Source organism: Emydura macquarii, unplaced genomic scaffold (genome assembly GCF_026122565.2).
Source record: "Emydura macquarii macquarii isolate MOO-44397 ecotype Brisbane River unplaced genomic scaffold, CSIRO-AGI_Emac_v2 contig_1146, whole genome shotgun sequence".
In the NCBI taxonomy this organism is placed as follows: Eukaryota; Metazoa; Chordata; order Testudines; family Chelidae; genus Emydura; species Emydura macquarii.
This window is the reverse complement of record NW_027131283.1, coordinates 7,194,117-7,216,512: the sequence shown is the minus strand read 5'-3', so window position 1 is coordinate 7,216,512 and position 22,396 is coordinate 7,194,117. Positions and strand designations below refer to the sequence as shown.

Here is a 22,396-nt window from a genome sequence, read left to right as displayed (position 1 = left end):
GGGTTGTGCATCAATTGGTCTGTGTACACCCTGCTGGTGCACTTTAACTTAGTGCTTTTTGAAACAGGACTATGATAAAACACACTAGGGAATCTTTAGTGCATACCAGTAGAACCTATACTAACCACTTAACATGCAACACAATAGTGTTCTTTAGAAATCACACCCACATCGAGCACATATATACCACTGTGTATACAAGCCTTTAGAGTCTAGATCAGATAAAGTTTGGGAAAGCAGTACTTCAATCCTTGTTCAATTAGGAATCTGTATACCACCATCGTCGGTCAGATGTACTGCTTGTTAATCTATCCCATGAATAGGAATATGTAGAATCCATCTTATAGAACTGCAGTTACAGATAAGTAACCTTAATTTTTTGTATGGAATATATACAATACATGCAAAGTTAACCAAATTAATGTTGTTCTGGGGGCTTTAACTTTTTAACTTGTTGACTTTTTGCATTTAAATTCTCAGCCTCAAATTTTTATTACATTAGGTTCTTGCACTTTATTTCTTTTTCCTCTAAAAAAAATAAACTGGGGCCATTCTTAAGGGATTTAGGAAACAAATGCTTACAAATTTAACAGCACTGTTCCAAATTTGTGCCAAGACAAAAACTATGATGCACATTATATATTTAAAAAAAAAATAAGAAAATGTACATATTACACAGGTTCGTGATTCAAGTTTCAGTCACTTATAACATTCTGAATTAATTTTTCAAATTTATCAGGATTTTGAATCTTCATTGAGGACTAACTACATGTCATGTCTGATACTTTAACATTCAGACATTTTTGGATTAAAGTGTGATTTTACTCTGAAAAGTGACCATAAAATGGCATTGTAGGACTTCCTGTTTAGGATCCTTCCTTTATCAATTATAAAGATTCAGCAAACCAAATCATGCCCTTAGCTACATCTGTGTGATGTAGAACTTAGTAAACAATTTTGTTGATGATGCACCAGACATAGTAGAATCAGTTCACTCTTAGATATGTTGGCTCATTAGGGCTAATATAAGTGGAAACACAGCAAAACTTATTTATCACTGAAGTTAGCAGATAAAACTGAATATGCACAGGCACCAGATCTGTGGAGTAAGAGGGTATAATTTATACATAGCCAATCTTCAGAGTAAGGCACATTTTGAGTGAAAGAAGGTGAGTGAAATATATCCCCCCTCTTTTACCCCTCTTGCCTTACTCCAGGGGTTCTCAAACTTTTTTTTGCAGGGACCCCCTTTGAAAATATTTTAGGTTGTGACGACCCATGACCAAAAGTGATGACCCCCCTGCATGCCAGGCCACCCTTATTGGCGTGCATGGGAGTTGACAGCTCGCAACTCTCCATAATAACCCCCTGAAGGGTCATGACCCCCAGTTTGAGAACCCCTGCCTTACTCAGAAATGGCAGAAAGATTTTGCTCAAACTTACCCAAAAAATTAATTGTAGCCTGAGATGAAGGATATGACGTTTTAATCCCACAACATTTTTTTATAGAAAGTCATGAGCAACTCACACTAACGGTTTAAAATAGCCTTAACATAAGTATAAGTATGTTTAATATGAAGAAAATCAGTTAAAGAGAACAATCACAATATATCAACAATAATGGGAAATACATTACATGTTGCACAGTGACCTTAAGCAGAAGGTTTGTGTTATAATATGTAGCATAGAGGCTCTGATCCTGATTAGGGCTTTTAGTTGTTGCATGTTTTATTATTTCTTTGTAATACAGTATTTCATTTGCATTTTTTTATTTGAGTAATGGTGAAGTCATTCTAATTTTAAGAAAATATGTCTTTTTTTCATTTTAAGGGTACAGGGAAGAAAACATTAGCTAGAAAAATAGCTCAGTTATGGAAATGTACACTCATTGAAGGTAAATATCAACTGTAATCACAACACTATAATACTTTTTATTTTAGCTTTCTTTATGTTCCCTGAAATTCTAAATGGTACATTATTGACCACAGTGAAGATCACTGGTATGGGCAAACATCTTTCAGGAACACATCATTGTTGAACATGGCAAATGCATATGCCTTTTAGCTACATGGGTGCTAAACAAATCAGTTTTCTCCTCTTTTGCAGAAGAAAATATAATACCTAATGACCAAAGTAGGGCCCAGTCCTGTAAGATGATCTTCATGAGCAGCCCCCATATGTTTTTGTGAAACCTTGTTGAAGCCTGTGGGGGTCCACATAGACACGGGGGGTCTGACTGCATGCCTCAGCTTACAGGATCAGGTAGAGTCTATTTTTTTTGTTCTGTGTTTGTACAGTGCCTAGCACAATGGGATCCTAGATTACTCCTTGGCACTTCTGCAATATAAATAATAATAAAAGCAAATCTATGCTATTACCCTGACAGTTCCATGCCCCCACTAAAATATGTCCTAAGGCTAATTTGAAGCAGTGGTGTTCTCCCATCTTGCAGCCTTCAGCAGGTCCACAGGAAGAGGAAATGATCTCTCCAGCTCCACCACCTCCTCTCCCTGAAGATCATTAAAGGTCTGCAGGAGCAGAGCCTTTCAGTGGAAATATTTTCTTTTGTTCCACTGTCAGCTGATTGCTAGGGAGGCATGTCATTTTGAGACATCTCAATAAGGAAAAGGACTAAAGACTTTCATGTACAAAAAGAATAAGCTTAGGTCTCCAACATCTTTTTAAGTTTGACGGAGCAGATATTCTGTAGCAATGTTCCAAATTCAAGAGTTAGTAAAGGAGACTTTTAATGAAATAAATGGTGGTCTTGAGCACTAGATCTCAGTAAAGAGAGATGAGTTAACTTAGCTTAATTTCTCCCATGTTTTCTGTTTTGAAGAGCAGCATTGTTCATGTAGCACATGTATGGATGGGGGGAGGAAGGGCAGGAAAGGAGGATATGATTGGTTTTGCTACAAAGTGGCAAAAAAAGTTAGAATACTTTTTAAATTCAGGTGAACACTTCTATTTTTAAGATGTAATTCAAGAATCTTTTGTTCAATTTACTTTAATTGTGTGGAAATTATTTTGCCTTTGCTCCATATATATTCTACAAATGTTGAGGCTGATGCAACTCTTCAAATTAAAAATGGGGAAAGGCTAAATTGGGCTTTTAATAACCTTAACTGTAGAGAAGTTATTTTAAACAATTCTTTTGTTCAATATAATTATAATAAACATGATTAGGCTGATTTTTTCATGGTATATGCACCTTGAGTAAATCTTGTTATTAATAAACTTTATAGATTTCAATTTTTGTAGTCTATATTTCACTTGTAAATCTGAATTTGTTTCTAGTGCATTAATTAGAAAATATGGATGCCCTCTGGTGGCCAAAAATATACTTCAGATTCTTGTGGAAATCAGAGGCTTTATAACATATCAAATAAAATGGCAATCACATTTTGAAGGCTTTGAGTTCAAACCTTGTTAGCATTTCTATTTTAATAAAATCTCTTAATTTTACTTCCATCAATGCAAATATATATTACTTAAGTCATCCCACTTTTCTTAATAAAAAGTGGCACATGATTTAAAATATTTCACATGTAAGAGAAAATAGAAAAAGATTTTTTAAGCTACATAAGGATCAGCCCTCTCCTCTGCATGTGGAACTGCTCTTGATGCCAGTGGGGCTTATACGTTTAGGGGGTTTGCAAGATCATCCCCTGACATGTCACCCCATCATCGCAGTTCATAAAGACATATGTAGGAGCTTTAGTGTGAGGGGACATCAAACTGCCGCTATCTGTCCCATTTAATTTGACCATTTAAAGGGAAGCCTTTTTCTCAGCTGGCTACTTTTAAAGCTGACATCTTTGTATGGCAGAATTGTTCTTTTTTTGAAATTTGACTTCTTAATATGTGAAATGTTTTTGGCTTCAAAGATTCAACACCAGATTTCACAGTAGTTATGAAATCACTAATAAAGACAGCCATACTATGCTAACAGTGGACATTTAAATATACTAATTCACACACAGTATGTTTTATAAATAGTTTTAATTTTGTTCTGTATTATGTGCATTTTTTAGCTTTGGAAGTAATAGATGAAAATATTACTGCAGGAACAGAATATGGACTTAAGGTAAAGTCTACCCTTTTATTAAGTTTCATGACATTCATAAGGCCCAATCTTGTTCTGCTTGAAGTCAATGGCAGCTGGATGGGGCCACAATGCACCTATTATAAGATATTATGCTTTACATTTTCCTTTAGATGCAGGAATTGCTCTTTGGAGGTCAAAGTATTCCTGAAGAACTGGTTACAAAGATGATTCTGAAAAAGATTGAGTCACCAGAAGTTGCTCACTTTGGTATGTGTTGTCATTTTCCAGAACTCTTAAAGTATGCCCACCATAGCCCTCTAAAACTTAGTTTTGTCTTCTTGTATATCCATAGCATATGATTTTTAAAAATTCTGTTATACTGCAATCTATCAGATTCAATCAGAGATTTTTGTCACCATCACTGTAGAATCTCTCTTTATTGTTTCGTCAACTGCAGAACATGGACATCTCTAAATGAAACTAAATGGCATTTAGGGACTACTTTATTGATTATGGAAGACAAAAGACTGCTATGTACTCATACCCACATCAACAGAGTGATATTTTTTAGCCAAATTATATTCTCCTTCTGATTTTCTGTAATAAAGATGAAATGCTATCAAAGATTGAGGTATCAGAAGAAGTATTCCTGGAACAGAACGATTATTTAAAAAAAGGAGTAAGTCACCAGGCCATATGGTATACATCCAAGAGTTCTGAAGGAACTCAAGTGTGAAGTTCCTGAGCTGCTAGCAAACATATGCAATCTCTCATTTTAAAACAGCTACAACACTGGAGAATTGAAGGGTAGGAAATGTATCTATATTTTCAAAAGGCTATATGGATGATCCAAGGAATTATAGACCAATAAACCTTATATCTGTATCTGGTAAATTGGTACACACTGTAACTGAACACAGAATAATAAAACATCTGGAAGCTCATGACATGATAGTCTAATCAGAACATCGTTTCTATAAAGGAAAATCATGTCCCACTAATCTGTTAGAATTCTTTGAATATGTCAATAAAGTAGTGGATAAAGAAGAATCAATAGACATAATTTTGACTTCCAAAAGATTTTTAACAAGGTCAAAAGAGGCTACTAAAGAAACTAAATAATCATGGGGTGAGAGACAAAGTATTGTCATTGATCAAAAACTGCCTAAGAGACAGGAAACTAGGAACAAATAGTCAATTTTCATCATGGCAAAAAGTTAACAGGAAGGTGCCTTAAGGATCTGTGTTGGGATTGGAATTGTCTAATATACTAATGATCTGGAAAGGAGGATGATCAGTGAAATAGCAAAATGTGTAGATAAAAAGTTATTTAAAGTAGTCACGTCCAGATAAATCTGTGAGGAACTTCATAAGGATTTAACTAAGCAAGTTGAATGGGCAACACAATGTCACATTAAGTTAAATAATGATAAATGCAAAATAATCCATGTTAGGAAGGAAAATTTTAAACTTATTGTACAAGTTTTTAGGGTTCTAAATTAACTATACTAAGTAAGGAAAGGGACAGCTTTGTGGACAGCTCAATAAAACCTCTGCTTAATGTGCAGCTATGGTCAAAAAGATGTTAGGATGCATCATAACAGGATGGAGAATATCATGTAAGAAGTTATAGTGCTATTATGTAAATAGGTGATATGACCTCATCTGGAATTCTGTGTGCAATACTGGGATCCCCTTCTCTAAAAGGATAATGCAGAATTAGAGCGGGGGGCCATTCATAGAAGGGTGACAAGAATGATTAGGAGTATGAAAAAACTCATATAAAGAGAGGTTGAAAGACTGGATGTTATAAAATAATCAATGGCATAGAGAAGGTAGATAGGAGTTTCCAGTCTCACAACACAAGAACAAGGGGATATTTAATAAAAGTAAAAGGTTGCAGATTCAACACCAGTAACAGGAAATACTTTTCCACACAAACCCTAATTAGACCCTGGAACTCATTGTCACAAGATGTTGTTAAGAACAAAAATTTGGCAAGATCCGAAGAAGACTTGGACATTTTTATATAGGTAAGAATAATATTTAGAGTTATACTAGTCAATGTTTTTTTTAAAAGAGTATTGGAAGGGATCTAAATCCTCATGCTTCAGGGTTTAAGACAATTTCTAACTATTAGGAATTAGGATTAGACTATCATGGGGATGAGATTATCCTACCTCTGCCTACTGAGGATTTTCTTGCACTTTCCTCTGAAGCATCTGGTGCTGCCTACAGTTGCACACAGGATACTGGTCTAGATGGATCACAGGTCTGCTCCTCTATAGCTGTTCCTATGTTAATTCAGGCCACCTGGATGCCATCAGGTTACATCAGCCTCCAAAGACAGAGTATCAAAACTGGTCCTTTACCACAGCAGGAAAAATCTGTTCTGTCCTCACATCAACAGAAGGAAATGTCAGGGTAACTTTCACTTTGCCCATCTGCATTCCAAACCCAAATACTAGATCCATAGTGCAACAGACAATGTTATGTGAGCTGAGTCAGAAACCACTTAAAATAGTCCTGCGGTCCATATGACAAGCATGAAATCCTGAGATACTCTAGAAAAGTAATCATCTGCATGGACATTGAAGTCACAAATATTGTCAGGCACGGTGCCTCCAGTGCTACCACAACTTAGAATATGATCAGTTTAGCAAAGGTCTCTGATGTTTTGAATGATTAGTACACAAACTAGCCTATCAGATCCCAGTATTCAAACACCAGCTGGGCATAATCAGATCTGTCACCAAGATGGGAGACCTTCTGCACTTGAAACTGGATGCAAACAGCATAAACATACATCTTACTTGTCCCCCTATTGCCTTATGTTGATCCATATAAGTGGCTGGAGTCAGCTGGTCCAGCAGAGTCATCCAGAAAGTTCTAAGTTATGTATGCAAAGGATATATACTGTTGTAACTCTGACCACTGACCTTACATTGAAAAACAAAGAGTCTAGTCCCGACTCATTTTAAAGGAATTTGTTCTGCATCCCTTGGATCTCTTACTCCCTAATATAAGGATAATCCTCTAAATCCCAAGAAAAAGTGATCCAGTCTCTCTCACCTCCCCAGCATGGAAGGCGATCCTGTCCCAAAACAGAGTTACAGAATTCTTATCTCCACAGGTCAGTGTGACTCAAACCAAAAAGACTCTCTTTGACATTTTCTATTCAAGACCTCTTATTCCATCATTTTCAATCTTCGTAACATTCCACCTACCACTCAGCAAAGAACAGAATGACATTAGATGCTACTGAGCATAGACCACTCAGTATGAATAGCCTATGTAATTTCATGCATGACTAGTAATTGCTATATGATTCAGACTTTTCAGATTGGATTTCAAGATAACATTAAGCACATATAAAATTGTTAGTGTCTCTTTTGGGCTATTTTTCTCTATATTCATTAACTGAATTAACAGTCTGAGAATTCTGTAGTTATCTTGAAAGTATTGCAGTTTTGTTATGTCACTTGTGGTAATCACAGGTAATCCTTCACTGTGCGTGGCCATGTCAAATGGATTCTAGTTATACTTTTATCTAGATGTGATTTTTAAAACAGATAATAAATATTTAGTATATTTGAAATAACTTTCCAAAAAATATATTTAACAAATTTTATTTGGCAGGTTATGTTCTCAGTGGATTTCCTTCTCTCTCAGAAGAATACATGACTATTTCGGAGCAAATAGAAAAAATTAGAAATCTAAAATTAAAACCAGATTTCCTGATTAACCTTAAGGTAATGTCGGAATTGATAAATTGCTAGTAATTTTCATACTTACTCTTAAAATAAGATTAATATTCTATAGGCGTCAGAGCCGTTTTTTCCATATATTGAAGTATGATAGCTGTTACTAAGGGCCAAATTCTTCTTTTACAATGGAATTGTCAAAGAAGTTATTTTGGGTTTATGCTGCTATAATAGACAGCAGAATTTGACCCTAAGGAGTTCCTGTAAGGTATTGAGTATCTCCTGTAACTTCAGTGGGAATTATAGTAATTGAGCAACTCATAATCAGTTTTTAAGAATGGAACAAAAGGTACATGTTCCATGAAAATAAAGCCTTGGGATAATAACAGGGTAGAGATAATGTAAGTCAAAGCCAGTTTTTACTGTTCAAGAATATCTACAAATATTCTTGGGAAAACTTAGTTTCATATTTGAGTGAGAAAACAAATAACTTTATAGTTCAGCCCTCTTTGTCTAATTCCAAGCAATGGTGAAAATATTACGTATAGATCAGTTATTTACAAATCAGATTTGGACTGAATCAAGCAAATTTCTCTATGCTGTCTTACAAAATTTCCTGTCATTCCCCAGTTGGACGTATAATGAAGTACCAGCCAGACACTTTAAAAAATTACTGTAATATACACTTAGAAATACACATTATTGTAAGTATAGTAGTCAAAGCACATTTTACTCCATAGTTCTTAAAAGAACCAGAAAATATACTAGATCTATTAGGTCTTTTCTTACTCTAACTTCTAAAATAATAATGGGCTGTCAAAACAACAGTGTCTGTTGCATTGTGCATCTATTCTCACTAAGATTTTGTTTGTGGTTGTTCAGACCCTACAGTAAGTACCTAGATATATAGGGTATATGTGAGAGATAAATGGTCGTTGGTAGACTTTAGTGAAGTAGTGGGAAGCAAAGACTAAGTGCTACCACTTTGCTAGATGTCATTCAATCTTTTTTCAAACACAACACAATTATTTCACACACAACACAATTATTTCATAATTTGAAGACTTAAATTTGTACATGTCCAGTTACCATTTAACTGCTTATTTGAAATTATTTGGTTTCCAAGAGCAAAAAAAGAATTTGAAACCCCAAAACAAAACACTTTTGTGCTGTTTTAGGGGAAGGAATTGTTATTTTTAATTATAGGAAGTTGAACTTTCTTTGTTTTAATACCAGATATTGCCTAGAATACTCTTTTGCATACATTCAGTATGGTTTCACACATACAATTCCAAATAAATGGGTGATACAGTTCTACACCATCAGAAAGGCAATTCTTGACTTTAATAACTCATCCTCCTTTTGACTTCAGTTGAAGGAGGGGTGAGACCTTAAACTCCCAGGGAGGAATCTTGGCTCCACTGCAGTCAAATGAGAGTTTTTCTGTCTACTTCAATGGTTCCAGGATTTCACTCTAAATGTGATAGAATTGTAGCTATTTTCATTTTGTCGAAAAGAAACAAAGAAGAGTTTCTTTAGAAATCTATGATCTGCGAATAGCTTTTCATTATTAACTTCAGAAAAGTCTTGTCCTATTTATATGTCAAATAAAAAAGGCAAAGAGGAGGCGGCTTTGGGGGTGAGGGGGAAAGCAAATCTGAGTGAAGCCTCTTCTTGCCTGCTTCCAAAAGTTGTGTGTCATATGGCAATCATATGAGCTTCCCTAGTTCTTGCAAGGGAAGCAAGGCAATCTCCAGAACTCTAGTAACACTTCAAGGAATGGATCATGTAGTGAGTTTCTCATGTCCGGTACTTGGCAATGTAGTCCAATTAAACAATACTTTGTTCTGCAGAAAACACTCCTCCCCTTCTGCCCCACCTGGATTTGGTGTCGGTAAGACTCTCCTGTTTTCTCAGGCTTTCCTGAGATTGGGGGAAGGCCAACTGAGGTTATGTGGTAGGTGATTGGGCAGTAGCTTTTGTGGTTGGGAATAGTCTATTTAGAAAGGCTCTTTCCATGTCTCTTTGACATCTTGTACATTTAATTATTGACTGTCTTTTTAAAAGTTGTATGTGCCTCGGAAGCTACTGAGAAGTTCAATATATAAAAAAATAGTCTCTTACTACTATGAAATTTAAGGAAAAATGATATTGTTACAACAATAAAATAAACAGAAGGTTTTCTTTCAATTATTTCTTAACTAGTGTCCTGACTATGATTTGTGCCAAAGACTCTCTGGACAAAGACAGCACCCTGATGCAGGGCAGATATACCAAAGGACCCAGTGGGATCCTGAAATTATTGACAAACGTAAGAAAAAGAAAGATCAGCATAAAGGAGAAGATGAGGAAGAGGAAGAGGAAGAAGACCAGGAAGAAGAAGATGAGGTAACTGATCCTAATCTACAGAGGAGGCTCTGTTTATTAGCAGCCATGTCAGAAAAAGAACAAAGCTCATGAACGTTTAAAAATAAGCAAACTAAAAAACCTCAACTGCTACCCTGAATGCATTTTATTCAACTTTATTTGTAAATCAATTTCTATTCTTCTTTAAGAGATGTACTATAATTTTTTAACAAAATTTTAATACTCATTCAGTAAAATTATTTAGCAATATTGCTAAGATTTCAGCTTGTTCACCAGTTGTGACATTGGACTACCATAAAAATACCGTGAGACAAGGTGGGTGACATAAAACTTTTTATTGGACCAACTTCTGTTGGTGAAAGAGAAAAGCTTATGAGCTACACAGAGCTTCAGATCTGGACTCTATGTAGCTTGAAATCTTATCTTTTTCACCAATAGAAGTTGGTCCAATAAAAGGTATTACCTCACCCACCTTGTCTCACTAATATCCTGGGAACAACACAACTACAATAACATTGCAAATAAAAATACTGTCGCTTTTTAAACAAGATATTAATTTATTTCACCTCCAGAGTGAGTCCTTCTTGGCATTAACTAAAATACAATAAAAATAATGCAGCAGTTTTATTAGAAGGGAGAAAAAGCTAAAATATAATATACATTCCAAGTGTGTATAAAATATCAACTGATTATGTACAGCTAATCAAAATAAACTATGGTCACTTACAATATGTATAATGGGTAAAATTAATGCAAGTCTTTGTCATAGGTAGTACCTCTAGAGCTTCCTGGGGGGCAAGGGTGGGCACCTTTCTCATTACAGATGTCCTTCTCTAGCTGTAAAGCAGGTTTAGAGCACAGAATGTGGTCCTCCGGCCATAAGTCTTAGGGGGGATTGTAGCCTCCTGTAGTGAGGGGGCATGGCCTCCCTTCGAAACTAACGAGGAACTGCCCTGCACCCCCCTGTGGGCGAGCCAGGAAGGCCAGGCCCACCAAACCAGAAGCAGTAGGGCGGGATGGTAACAGGAAATATAAAGGGTGGGCCCTCCACCTCATCTGAGAGAGAGCTGCCGGCGGAGAACAACATCTCCTGCCTGCCACTGGAGTAGGAACCTGGGGAGGACTCTAGCGGCACCGAGGACCCACCCAACTTACCTGAGCTGCCTGACAACCCAGGCACCGGGTGGCTATTGGGACCGTCACTGGCAGCTTACCCCAGAGAGACGGATGACAACCCTCTGAACACAGGTACACCCCAAAGGGAGAGTAGGAAGTAGTCAAAGGATAGCTAACTACAGTCTGGCTCTGCTTCTGCCTGAGCACCAGTCAGTGTGTTTCAGCTGGAGCCCTGCTAACCCAGTGGTGGAATGCTCCACCACTGTTAGGGCCTTGGGCTGTGACCCAGTAGAATAGGGTGGCAATAGGCCGAAAAGCTTGTGTCCAGTGCTCACTCCTGCCTGTGAGCCCCTAGACTGTGTCCAGTGCTCACCCATGCCTGTGAATCCCTAGACTGTGTCCAATGCTCATACCTGCCTGTGAGTCCCTAGGCTGTGCCTGGTGCTTTTCCCTGCCTGGGAGCTATAGACTGCGTAGTTGGCCTGCCCTGCCTGAGGGCCTGGAGCTATGGATTGTTTATTTGCCATGCCCTGTCTGAAGGCCTAGGCCCCTGAGAGAACTAATTCCCTACTTTGAGCCTTCCTACACAGATGGGACAGTGAGGGGGCGTGGCCTCCCTCACGACTGATGATAACACTGCATCCCACAAAATAGTATAGGCTTACCCAGTGGTGCCCTGCAAAATAAGAGGACAGTAGTCTCTGAAGGGGGCCTGAACCTTTAACCCCTTGTATCTGAAGAACCCAGGCTGAGTAGCCTGGGTTCTAAACAAAAAAGGAAAATAAAGTAAAGAAGGTCCCTCTAATCCTTCAGAGGGTCCAGATGGCAGAGGCTCTTCAGTTGTTCTCCTGATCAGTGGGGCTAGGGAGCTCTAACTCTGCTTACCTTTTACTTCCACCATGTACTTTGTCCTTGTTTAATTTTTGGTGCAGCAGCCACATCATACAAGGCTATGACCACCACTTTCTTCATTCATTTTTAACCAACTTTTTTTTTATATATCCTTTCACTCAGTCTAGTATTCTTGAGGAAACACAGTGAGGCTTTTTTTTTCTTTTTTTACTATTCCATTTCTGTAACTTTTTAACTAGTCCCTTAAGGGAAAAATCTTTGATACCAAGCCAACTCAATTTTTCATAAAGAAATGTTCTTTTCATAGAATGTTGTGCACAATGGCATAGACCATGATCAACAGTTTCTTTGGTTTTGCACACATTACATAGCCTATCTTTGTATCTTTTTAGTAAGTTTAAATTATAATTTAAGGCACAATGACCTGTTAACACTCTGAAAATGACTACGTCACTTTTTCTGTCATGACTGTGGAGTATAGCATTATCTTCAGTTTTTGAGCATATATTATAGAACCTTTGTCCTTTTGTTTCCTTAGTCCATAGTTCTTGCCATTCCTTTGCAAGCTTCTTCATGACCATACTTTTAAATTTTAGTCTACTCAAGAGTATCTTAATTTCCACCTCCTCTTTTTGTAAAGCATGTTTTGCTCTATTGTTGGTATTCTCACTTCCCAGTATTCCAATATGTGCCAGAATCTGATGCTATTGTTACACAGATACCTGCTTGCATTATTTCCATAGTTAGAAATATTATTTCACTTATTATGTCATATCTACTTCCCAAAGTCCCTGGTTTGATTGTTGTTATGCCTGACAGGGAATCAGATAAAATAGCTGCAGTCGGTCACACATTTCTTATCCAGGTTAATGCCAATATTATCCCCATTAGTTCAGTCATAAGAATGGTCACATAATTCAATAGCCTTTTAGATTTCTGGATTCCAAGACTGTTTCCACTCTACTTGTGCTGTCATTTTTTGATCCATCTGTATAGACTTTGTAAGCTGGCCCCAGTTTTCATAAATAAATTGGTCATAATGTGTGGATTTTTTGTTCTTTTAGTTTTTTCATACAGTTCCAAATCTGCATATGGGGAATAACTATCCAGCTGTAATTTGATTTTCCATGACTAGAAATTTTTAGTTCTCTCAATTTTTCCTTTTTACATATCTCCTTTACCTATTTTTTGACCCTGGTAGTAGAAGGTAGTCTGTGGCAATCTATATAATTTTATCTACTAAGCTTCCAGAAATCCTCATAAATCTGTTGTGTACTTCTGTTTTCATTACTCCTTTTTACCTTTGCCCAAAAGATTAGATCTAAGAGTTTCATCCTTAAATTTACAGGTGCTTCTCCAATGGCTATTTTTAGCACACACACTGGTAGTGTTGTCATTGTGTCACATGCCAATTACACAGCTTAGTCCTGCAGCAGTTCCAAGTTTTTAACATTTGTTTTTGAGGCCGAACCAAAAGCTTGGCATCTGTAGTCTAAAACTAATTTTATCAATGCTCTATACTGTATCATCAGTACCTTCTGATCTGAACCCCATTTGTTTCCAGATGTACTTGTAAGCAAGTTCATCCTTTTTTTACATTTTTAAGTCTATATAACTTTTCCAAGTCAATTTATTATCCAACGCTACTCCTGGGAACATATACATTTGAACTATCTGAATTTTTTTACCATAAATTAATAAATCCCAATATTCCCTAATTTTCATCCTGGTTAAAAACATTCTCTCTGTTTCTGCAAGTGAGAATTTAAATCCCTAATGATTTCCCCACTTGGAAATTCTCTGGAGTGCCTCATTTTTCTTTTATGTTTTTCATTTGTTTGGAGTGCCATAAGTCTTTTATGCTTAGCCCAGAGAGCACTATCGTCTGCAAAAAGGGAAATACCTCTTCCCATCTGCACACTTTCCAGTAGGTCATTATCATAATGGAAAACAAAGTAGGGCTGATAATACTCCCTTGTGGAGTTCTATTCGTAAGCATGTAGGTTTTTGATAAAGCTGTTCTCCCTTTGGCTTGTATAGTTCTGTCCCTTAAAAAGTCACTTATTCCCCAAAACACTCTCCAGTTTTGGCTGGTTTATAGAGGAGGCCTTCCTTGCATAATATGTCATATGCTTTTTCAATGTCTAGGAAGACTATTATAAAGTTCTTAGTCCTTATGCTTTTCTGTACCTCTGTTTCTAGTCTCACTATATAATCAACAGTGCATCTTGCTTTTCTGAAACCACTTTGTACCTCACTTATAATATAATTTTTCTCCAAGTATTCTACTACGTTTATCATTTTTTCCATGATTTTCTCCACACATGATATAAGGGCAATTAGCCTACAAGCTTCAGGTCTTGTATGTATTTGGTATCACCAGTCCTTGTTTCCAATCTATTGGCAGCAGTCCTTTTTCCTATATATCATTATACGATTGTGGTAGAAACTTTAGACATCCTTTTGACAAGTGTTGAAGCATTTCTTTACTTATATTATCTATAACCCTTTTGCCAGGCAGAGCTGGCAGCAGCAAAGGGCCAGGTTCTATATCTAGGGGTTCCTGTCAATGATATAACACCAAACCGGCTTGAGCCCCCACCCAGTCACCTGGGAAATCACACACTGTTCTCTGGGCACCCCCAAAAGGCAATATTTCCCCTCTCACAAGCACAGAGTCTGAGCCCTGGTCTACACTTACCTGGAGATTCGGTGGCAATCGACGGGAATTATGCAAGCTACACAGAGTAGCTTGTGTAACTCCCATCGACTGCTGTACTTCCCTTCTGCACGCCATCTTCCCTGCACTGCGCCACTTGAGGGGGTGGTTTACAAGCGTCGGCTTCCTGATCGATTGAATTTCAGCAGAAATTTCTCCAATTTATTTTGTCTTTTTGATAATCCTTTGTGCCACTGCCTTACATCTTCCATAATTCATTAAGTCTTTATTATTCATTATGTGTTTTGTTTATTTGTATGCCTTGTTTCTTTGCTTGACTGCTAATTTCCACCAAGGAACCAGATTTCTAAATTAGGGGCAATATGATGTTTTGTAGATGGCCAGATCAACTTCTGCTGAAATTCCCTTTATTATGTTGTTATAGAATTCTTTTAGGTTGTCACTTGTACAATTACTGCATAAATATTAATCACATTTAATCTTGAAAAGACCTCAATCAACTTTTCAAAAATTCCAGCTAGGAACCCTTTTTGTGTTTTTGACATTTCTTCAGTCTTCGTACTCAATAATTGTAAGGAAGTGATCACATCCCATCCGTCCTCTTTATGAATTTCCCAGCTGCATTTACTAGCTATATTGTTTGTTGCAATTCCTAGATCTAAAGCAGAGAAGGATCCATCCACTGAGTTAAATCTAGTAGGTGCTTCTGTATTTAATATTCTCAGATTATGCATATCAATAAATTGTTCTAAGCATTTACCATTTAGGTCAGTTTTCTTACTTCCCCATAGCTCATTATGTCTATTAGAGTCTCTGCAAATTATGAATGGTTTTTTTTACATGATTAACTAATTTTTCTAATTCTAAAATAAATCATTTTTACATGGATTATAAATATTTTAAATTCATATATGTGTTTTTGTTCTTCATGGGAATCTCTGTAGAAGCAGAGCTTAGTTTCTGCACATTCATTTCAGCTTAACTCAATTCCTCTTTTATAAGTATGCAGACTTCTCCCCCTACCCTGATAGCCTCCGTGGTATATCATATCCTGGTAGATTGAATATAAGTTTACTTATTTTTGCACACATATTAAATCAGGCTTTTTCCCCATTTCAAAGATGGCTTTCTTAAATTCCTGACCATGCACTATTAAACTATGCACATTCCAGCTAAGGATCATTAAAACCATGTTATATAAGTTGTATTATTGCCTACATTTAAAATCTCATGAATGTGATCTGTCGAGAGGTTGTCTATCATTAGATTTTTTTTGGTGCCTTTGCTATGATTTGAATCTTTTCAGGTTTTTTCCCCATTTGCAAGATGCAGTTAATTACTTTAATAATGATCTCTACAAACTTTTCTTTAGTACAAGCAATACATCATCTCCTATTCCCCTCATATTCTCCTCCCTGACCAGAGATGGGTTCTACTGCTCTTGTACATCTTGTCTCTTACTTATGTGTTTTGATTTTTCTGTTTTCTGCAGTGGGCACTCTTTGGTAGCCTCCACACATGATACTTCTTGAAAAAAAAGTGTTTTTGTATTTGTCTAGCTCATTCTGCTACAGCACATCCTTTATAAGCTGCATTGTGCATTCCCCCACCATTGCGACATTAAGTTCTCTTCCTTTTACATAGTTCTCATATGGGTGATTTCTTCCACATTCACAGGGGTGGGAGGAGTCTATTGTTTAACCCAGAAAGATTGACATGCCATTTGGATCCTACCCCAGAAGTGTCCAACCTTTAAGTATTATGTGTACAGCAGCAGTTGCCTGGTTTTCTCCCTCTCTTACTTACGAAGTAGTTTTTTAACAAACTATACTTTATCTTTGCTTATACTCTTTTGGTATCATCCTCAGACAATCCTAGCAGCACTCCATCAAGAATTCCAGGCAGTTGACAAGCAACTGTCATTTTCCTTCAGATTATGGTTTTAAGATGTTTTCAGCTTCCTCCTTAAGTGGACATTCTATCAATAGATCTCCATCCTGTATTCTTTTAGCTTTTTGCACATCACCAGCAGGGCTGTTTTAAGACCTTCATAGGCCCTAGGCACACTTGCCTTCATAGGCCCCCTGACTGAAATAACTAATTTGATTTTAAGCTATTAATAAATAGTTTTTTAAATAAAAATAAAAAATTATATAAGAAAACTTTTTTCATAGGCCCTGAAAGTTTCGTAGACCCTAGGCACTGTGCCTATTGTGCCTAATGGATAATACGGCCTGATCACCAACACTTCACATTATCCAATCCACCATTTTCCAGGGGTTAACATCTTCTATTTACACATCTTCTGTAACTGATTTGACAATATGAAATATTGACTTTTACCTTCTTTTTGTTTTTCATTTCTATGCATTCCTTCTTCAAATCGTGATATATCTATTCTTGTTTTCTTTTTCCTGATATGAGACCATTCCTCATCCTCTACTTCTTCTCCTCCATAATCCAAGGCAACTTTCTCTCCCACTCCCAGACCTCCATTGTCAGTTTCAATGTTCAGCCTTGTTTCAGCTGGGGGCCAGCATTAGCCTTTTACCCCAACTGCTCCTACAATGCAGCCTCACTGCCTTCAGCCAGACACTAGCACTCAGCCGCAGCCCAATTTTCAGCCAACAGCCTGCCTCCAACTACCTCAGACCCAGCCTACATAGCCTCCAAATTCCAGCCAGCACAGCACCAGCCCCACGGTCTCTCTCAGGCTCCAGCTTCTGCCAGCCCAACACCATGTACTGCGCTGAGATTCTCTCTTTCAAGGAGCTGCTCCTCTCCAGGTTTGACAGACCTCACAGGTGCTCCAAGGTGATGCTGATTGTGCCCAGTGGAATTCTTTAACTCCTTCCTGACTGGGGTAGGATCCTGTTCTACCACAGTCTTTCTTAAGACCTAGCTTGAAACCTAAAACTTTCACTCTATATGTATACAAATGTTAGTTGCTACAAAACCAAATGTGTGTGTGTGTTTTTAGCTAATGAAACAAATACTTGCCCACTAATAAGGTCAGCCTTGTTTTGTATGCTTTTTGGTTTTTAATGAAAAATTAACACAAAATATTTTTACCATAATAGCAAGATAATACACAAAATTGTGTAACTGAATCCAGCAGTTTACATCTATAGCTCCTGCATACCTTTAATAAGCATCTAGGCACTAATGGAATGCAAATATTAAATAATAATTATGTAATTGGACATGCATTTTATGTGCTTTGCTGGGTTGGGGCCTTGGTGGATTGTATTTTATTTTGTTCTTCACTATTTATAGTATTCTTTATTTAGTGCCACAGGTATACAAGGTGCTTTACAGCTGTAAAATGTAACACGGTCCCTACTTCAAGAAGTTTGCAATTTAATATATATATAGATAACTTAATGAGTAAAGATAAAGTCAACACAAGTGGGAAGGGGATTAGAGGGTGACAAAAAAGGGAAGAGGAAAAATATACTTGGGGACCATTTTGTATTTGTTTTTGACAGGGCTTCAAACAGTTTATCTGTGACCTACTATCAAGATGAAAAATATCTGTGCCGTTTAAAGGAATAAGATACATGTGTATTGCTTATTGTGCTCTGTATATAGTTAACATATTGACACTCAGCATTCTGTTTAAAGTTTTTTTAAAGGCTTAACTTATTACATCCTTTTCACTGAAGTTTTTCCTTCTTTCCCTCTCTTGCTTTATGGCACGGTTTATTTCTTTTTATGGTCTATCTTTTCCTACATTATCTACAAGGTCTGTTTTATTTTTTCCTTAGTTCTTCCTCTTCCCCCTTATCCTTTCACTTCATTATATTATCTAACTCCTTGATATTTTCTACTTCCATTTCTCCTCTCACTTTCCCCCTCTCTTTCTCTGACTACCATACTTCCTTTTTTAATGTATCCCATCAATCAATATTAGCTAACACATTTATTAAATCATCTTTCTTCCTAATTTTGACAAGGCCTTAGGGAGACAGTACAACATTTTTTTAAAGGTGAAAATATCATCTAAATATTTTTAGAAAATACTAATGGCTGAATGCTCAGTTGCAGCAGAGGAGTATTCCAGGCACGTTGGGGAAGGGAAGCAAACATAAATTTATGTCCTCTCCTCACACTTCATTCCCTCTTCCCCTGAGATGACTTAAATTGCACTGCCTTATAATGTAGGCTTTGGTTTAGTAAATTTATTATTACAAGACCTGAAATAAAGTATTTGTTTTCCTTACTTTAGGCAGCAGCAGATGCAATCATGTTGTCAGATATTTTGCCTCATTTGGTGCAGAGGCCTGAAGATTTTTTTGAAAATGCAGAAGCCAAGGTTAATCTCTATAAGGACACTATGCTTCATCCTCTAGAGGTAAGAATAGCACAAAGTAATATTGTTATATATACCAGAAGATCATTTTTTAAAATTTGTTTTGTATAATTTTTATGCAGTCTGGGTATCTTGAGTTTATTTTGCAGAAATGGACCTAACCCACAATCTGACTCCCTCCCTCACAGTTTTGAGGTTCAGATGAAAAAAAATCTGGGATACAAGTTAGTTCACAGTTGTTTCTGGTCTCAAATCAAAATTCTGTAACACCTTTTTGTTGTTTGGATGGGGCTTAAAAATTGTGAGAACTACACTGTCATGTACTTCCATACCAAATGTGGAGTGGCTACAGACCTTGCTTATACATACTAGCTGTGTTCATCATAAGGTCCTCTAATGCACTGCCAGGTATGGCTAAGGTTAGCTTTACATAATGCCTTTTACTCACAATGCCACTGATAGGCAAAACAGTATAATAAAGTTTAACAATCCATTATGTCTCCCCCTTTAAATTCTACTTTCCCACCATTTACAATATTTACATTATTGTACTATCTTTGAAGTTCTGTACATATCAGTCTGTTATGTGTCTCTGAATCATACTGGTTTTCTAATTACATTACCCAAACATGTAACAACTTGGACATCTGGCTGTCCATTAGTAATAACGACTGGCTGTGGTTGTATTCCTTGGAGTCTTCTTATTAGTCTACATGTGCCATCTGTAGAGTTTGCCCTGTTGATCGTTCTTTCTGAGGAACACACTTTATATGTCAACAGTTTCTGTTGAACCCTCCACTGTTGTTTTTGATCACATATGGTCTGTGTGCTGAATTCTTTTTCTTTACAACAGCTGGAGTTGTCCATCCTTTTTCTCCATCCATTTTGACTTGAACATGATCACCTGGTTCTAGATCTGGCAATACTCTACCTGAGTGTCCTCTGTTGTAAAACTGTTCATCAGCTCTTATTTGCCTTTTTATCTTCATGTCTGGCCACTTTGGGGAGAGATTCTTTTCCAAAGTTGGAGCGGTAGTTCTCGTCTTCCCATTAGGAGTTATGCTGGACTATATCCAGTAGCTGCTGTTGGTGTTGATCTGTAACTCAGAAGAGCAATTCCTGCTATAGAATTTTACTGGCTTTCTCAGTCTCGCCATTCACTTGTGTATAATGCGGGCTGCTAGTAATATGCTCAAAATCATATTTTGTTTGGAATAATTTAAATTCTGCTGCAGTGAATTATGGATTGTTGTCCATCACTAACTGTTCTGGAATACTGAAATGGGCAAAAGTGTACTTCGGTTTCTTGATAATATAGCAACATGTTATGACTTTCCAATACATTATTTCTGTATACCTGGAAAAATAGTCTGCTACGACCAGGTATGTCTTTTGGATTCACAGTTAGTCTCTTCCAAGATCTGGCTGGTAGGAGTGTTTGTACACTGTATTGTTCAGAATTGTCTCTAATGTGATTTGCATTGGATCTCCTATCAAAAGTCCAATATCATCAAATCCTCTGTCAAGTTCCTCCATCTTTCTCACTAGGTCCATCATGGCTTCCATGCTGCAGCTGAGAAGGTCATTGGTCTTAGATCACATGCCTCTAAATGCAAAGCTTTTGTCCTTGTAAGTTGTTTCTGTGGTGAATTGGCTCGGGGAGTTCAGAGTACCTCCAGGACTAGTCAGAGCTGTGTTAGGCGACTTCAGCTCTGGAGGAGTTGAAGGTGATTGTAAATCCCTTATGTGATGACTGTGACATCAGATCCTGAGTGAATTTTAAAGTCAATAGCCTTGTCATGAATATTCATTTTCACTCTCCAGGCAGGTTCTGTGTAGTCACAAGTGACAGATCCCAGAAACAATGGCTCTTGATTGTCTATAATATGAGTCAAATCCCTGACTGCTTTCATTTGGCAAACAGCTGCAAAATGTCCATATTTCATGAATTTATTACATTGTGTGCCTCTAGCTGGACATGCATCATCTCTTGGGATATGACTTTTCCCACACCTTGTGCAATGTAAGCTCGAATTTGTTCCTTTTAGCTTGGGAGTTTCTTGCCTCAGGAGTTTTATGATAGTGACTTTTAACACTCAAATGTCTCTTTACAGTTCATAAGCTAGTTTCAAGTTTTTCAAGTTTGTCAAGTTTCTCTAGGTTTTGCTCTCTAACCAGCTCAAACTTCTTTGCTCTCCATATAGCTGTGCTTAGGGTTAAAGCTCTCTTCAGTTGTAGCTGCTATAAAAGATTTGTATCTGTTAACCCAGTAACCAGCTTGTCTCTGATATTTTTGTGTTTTGCATTCCCAAAGTCACAGTTTTTAGCCAATGTATGCTGATCTCTTATAAAACATTCAACATTTTCCCCTGGTTCTTGAATTCGCTGGTGGAAACATGCTCTTTCATGAACCACATTTCTCTGTGGTGTAAAGCATGCATCAAACATAGCCAGAACCTTTTCACAGTCATCTATGTGACTGTCTTCAGTAAAGTCAAAGGATTTAAAGATATGCTTTGCTTGCTTCCCCCATAGCATCAATAAAAGATACCTCTATATCATTAATTTCCTTATGAAGCTTGGTAGCTATGAGAAATCTTGCCAAATATTGTTTCCTGTCTGTCCATTCTTGAGGTTTGTCAAAGATGAAGTGCTCTGGGGCACTGAAGAGTGGGATGTTGATGAGATCCTGCAATCTTTGTTGCTTTGTTCCTTCTATTTGCAACCTTTATTGCTGTTTCCTTCTGTTTCTGTTCTTAGTTTTAGTTCTCATACCAAGTCATGTACTTCTGTACCAGATATGGACTGGGTACAGAGCTTGCTTATACACAACAGATGTGCTTAGCATAACATCATTTAATTCACTTCCACGTCTGGCTAAGGTGAGCTTTAAATGAGGTACTTTACGTGCATTGCCACCTAGTGGCAGAATGGTATAATACAGTTTAACATTCCATTATATACCCAGCCCAATTAATGATATTTCTATAGTTCTAGGTAGGGAAGTATATGAAGTATAGCTACCCTCACTATTGAAGAGGCCTCTGCAGCTCTCAGTATCTAATAGGACCCTTCTCTTCAGACCTGCTACCTTCCTCCCCACAGTTCTCAAGAGATCTTCCTCCTCCTGTTTCATTGTTGTTTCCCTGGACCTCATTGGAAACACAGGGGCTGGGGCATTCTTTGGTTGGAGCTGTGTGTTTCTGTGGCAGTCACATGCAGAAAGTCAGAAGTGCAGTGGCAGTGTGGCCCTGGGAGGAATCCAAGTGAGAGAACTTCTTTTGAGCAAAGTAGAGGCTAGAAAGGTAGGCTTGGAA

At 37.3% G+C, this 22,396-nt stretch overlaps 1 protein-coding gene across 1 annotated transcript in view; it reads left to right on the top strand.

Annotated features, from left to right (window-relative positions):
* Nucleotides 1-22,396, top strand: part of AK9 (adenylate kinase 9) — a 168,975-nt gene that overhangs the window by 6,189 nt on the left and 140,390 nt on the right. Inside the window, exons 3-8 of the mRNA XM_067546583.1 lie at nt 1,831-1,894; nt 4,035-4,087; nt 4,219-4,315; nt 7,688-7,800; nt 9,958-10,140; nt 18,996-19,121. Coding sequence (XP_067402684.1) covers nt 1,831-1,894; nt 4,035-4,087; nt 4,219-4,315; nt 7,688-7,800; nt 9,958-10,140; nt 18,996-19,121 — 636 coding nt within the window. The remainder of the gene's footprint in view (nt 1-1,830; nt 1,895-4,034; nt 4,088-4,218; nt 4,316-7,687; nt 7,801-9,957; nt 10,141-18,995; nt 19,122-22,396) is intronic.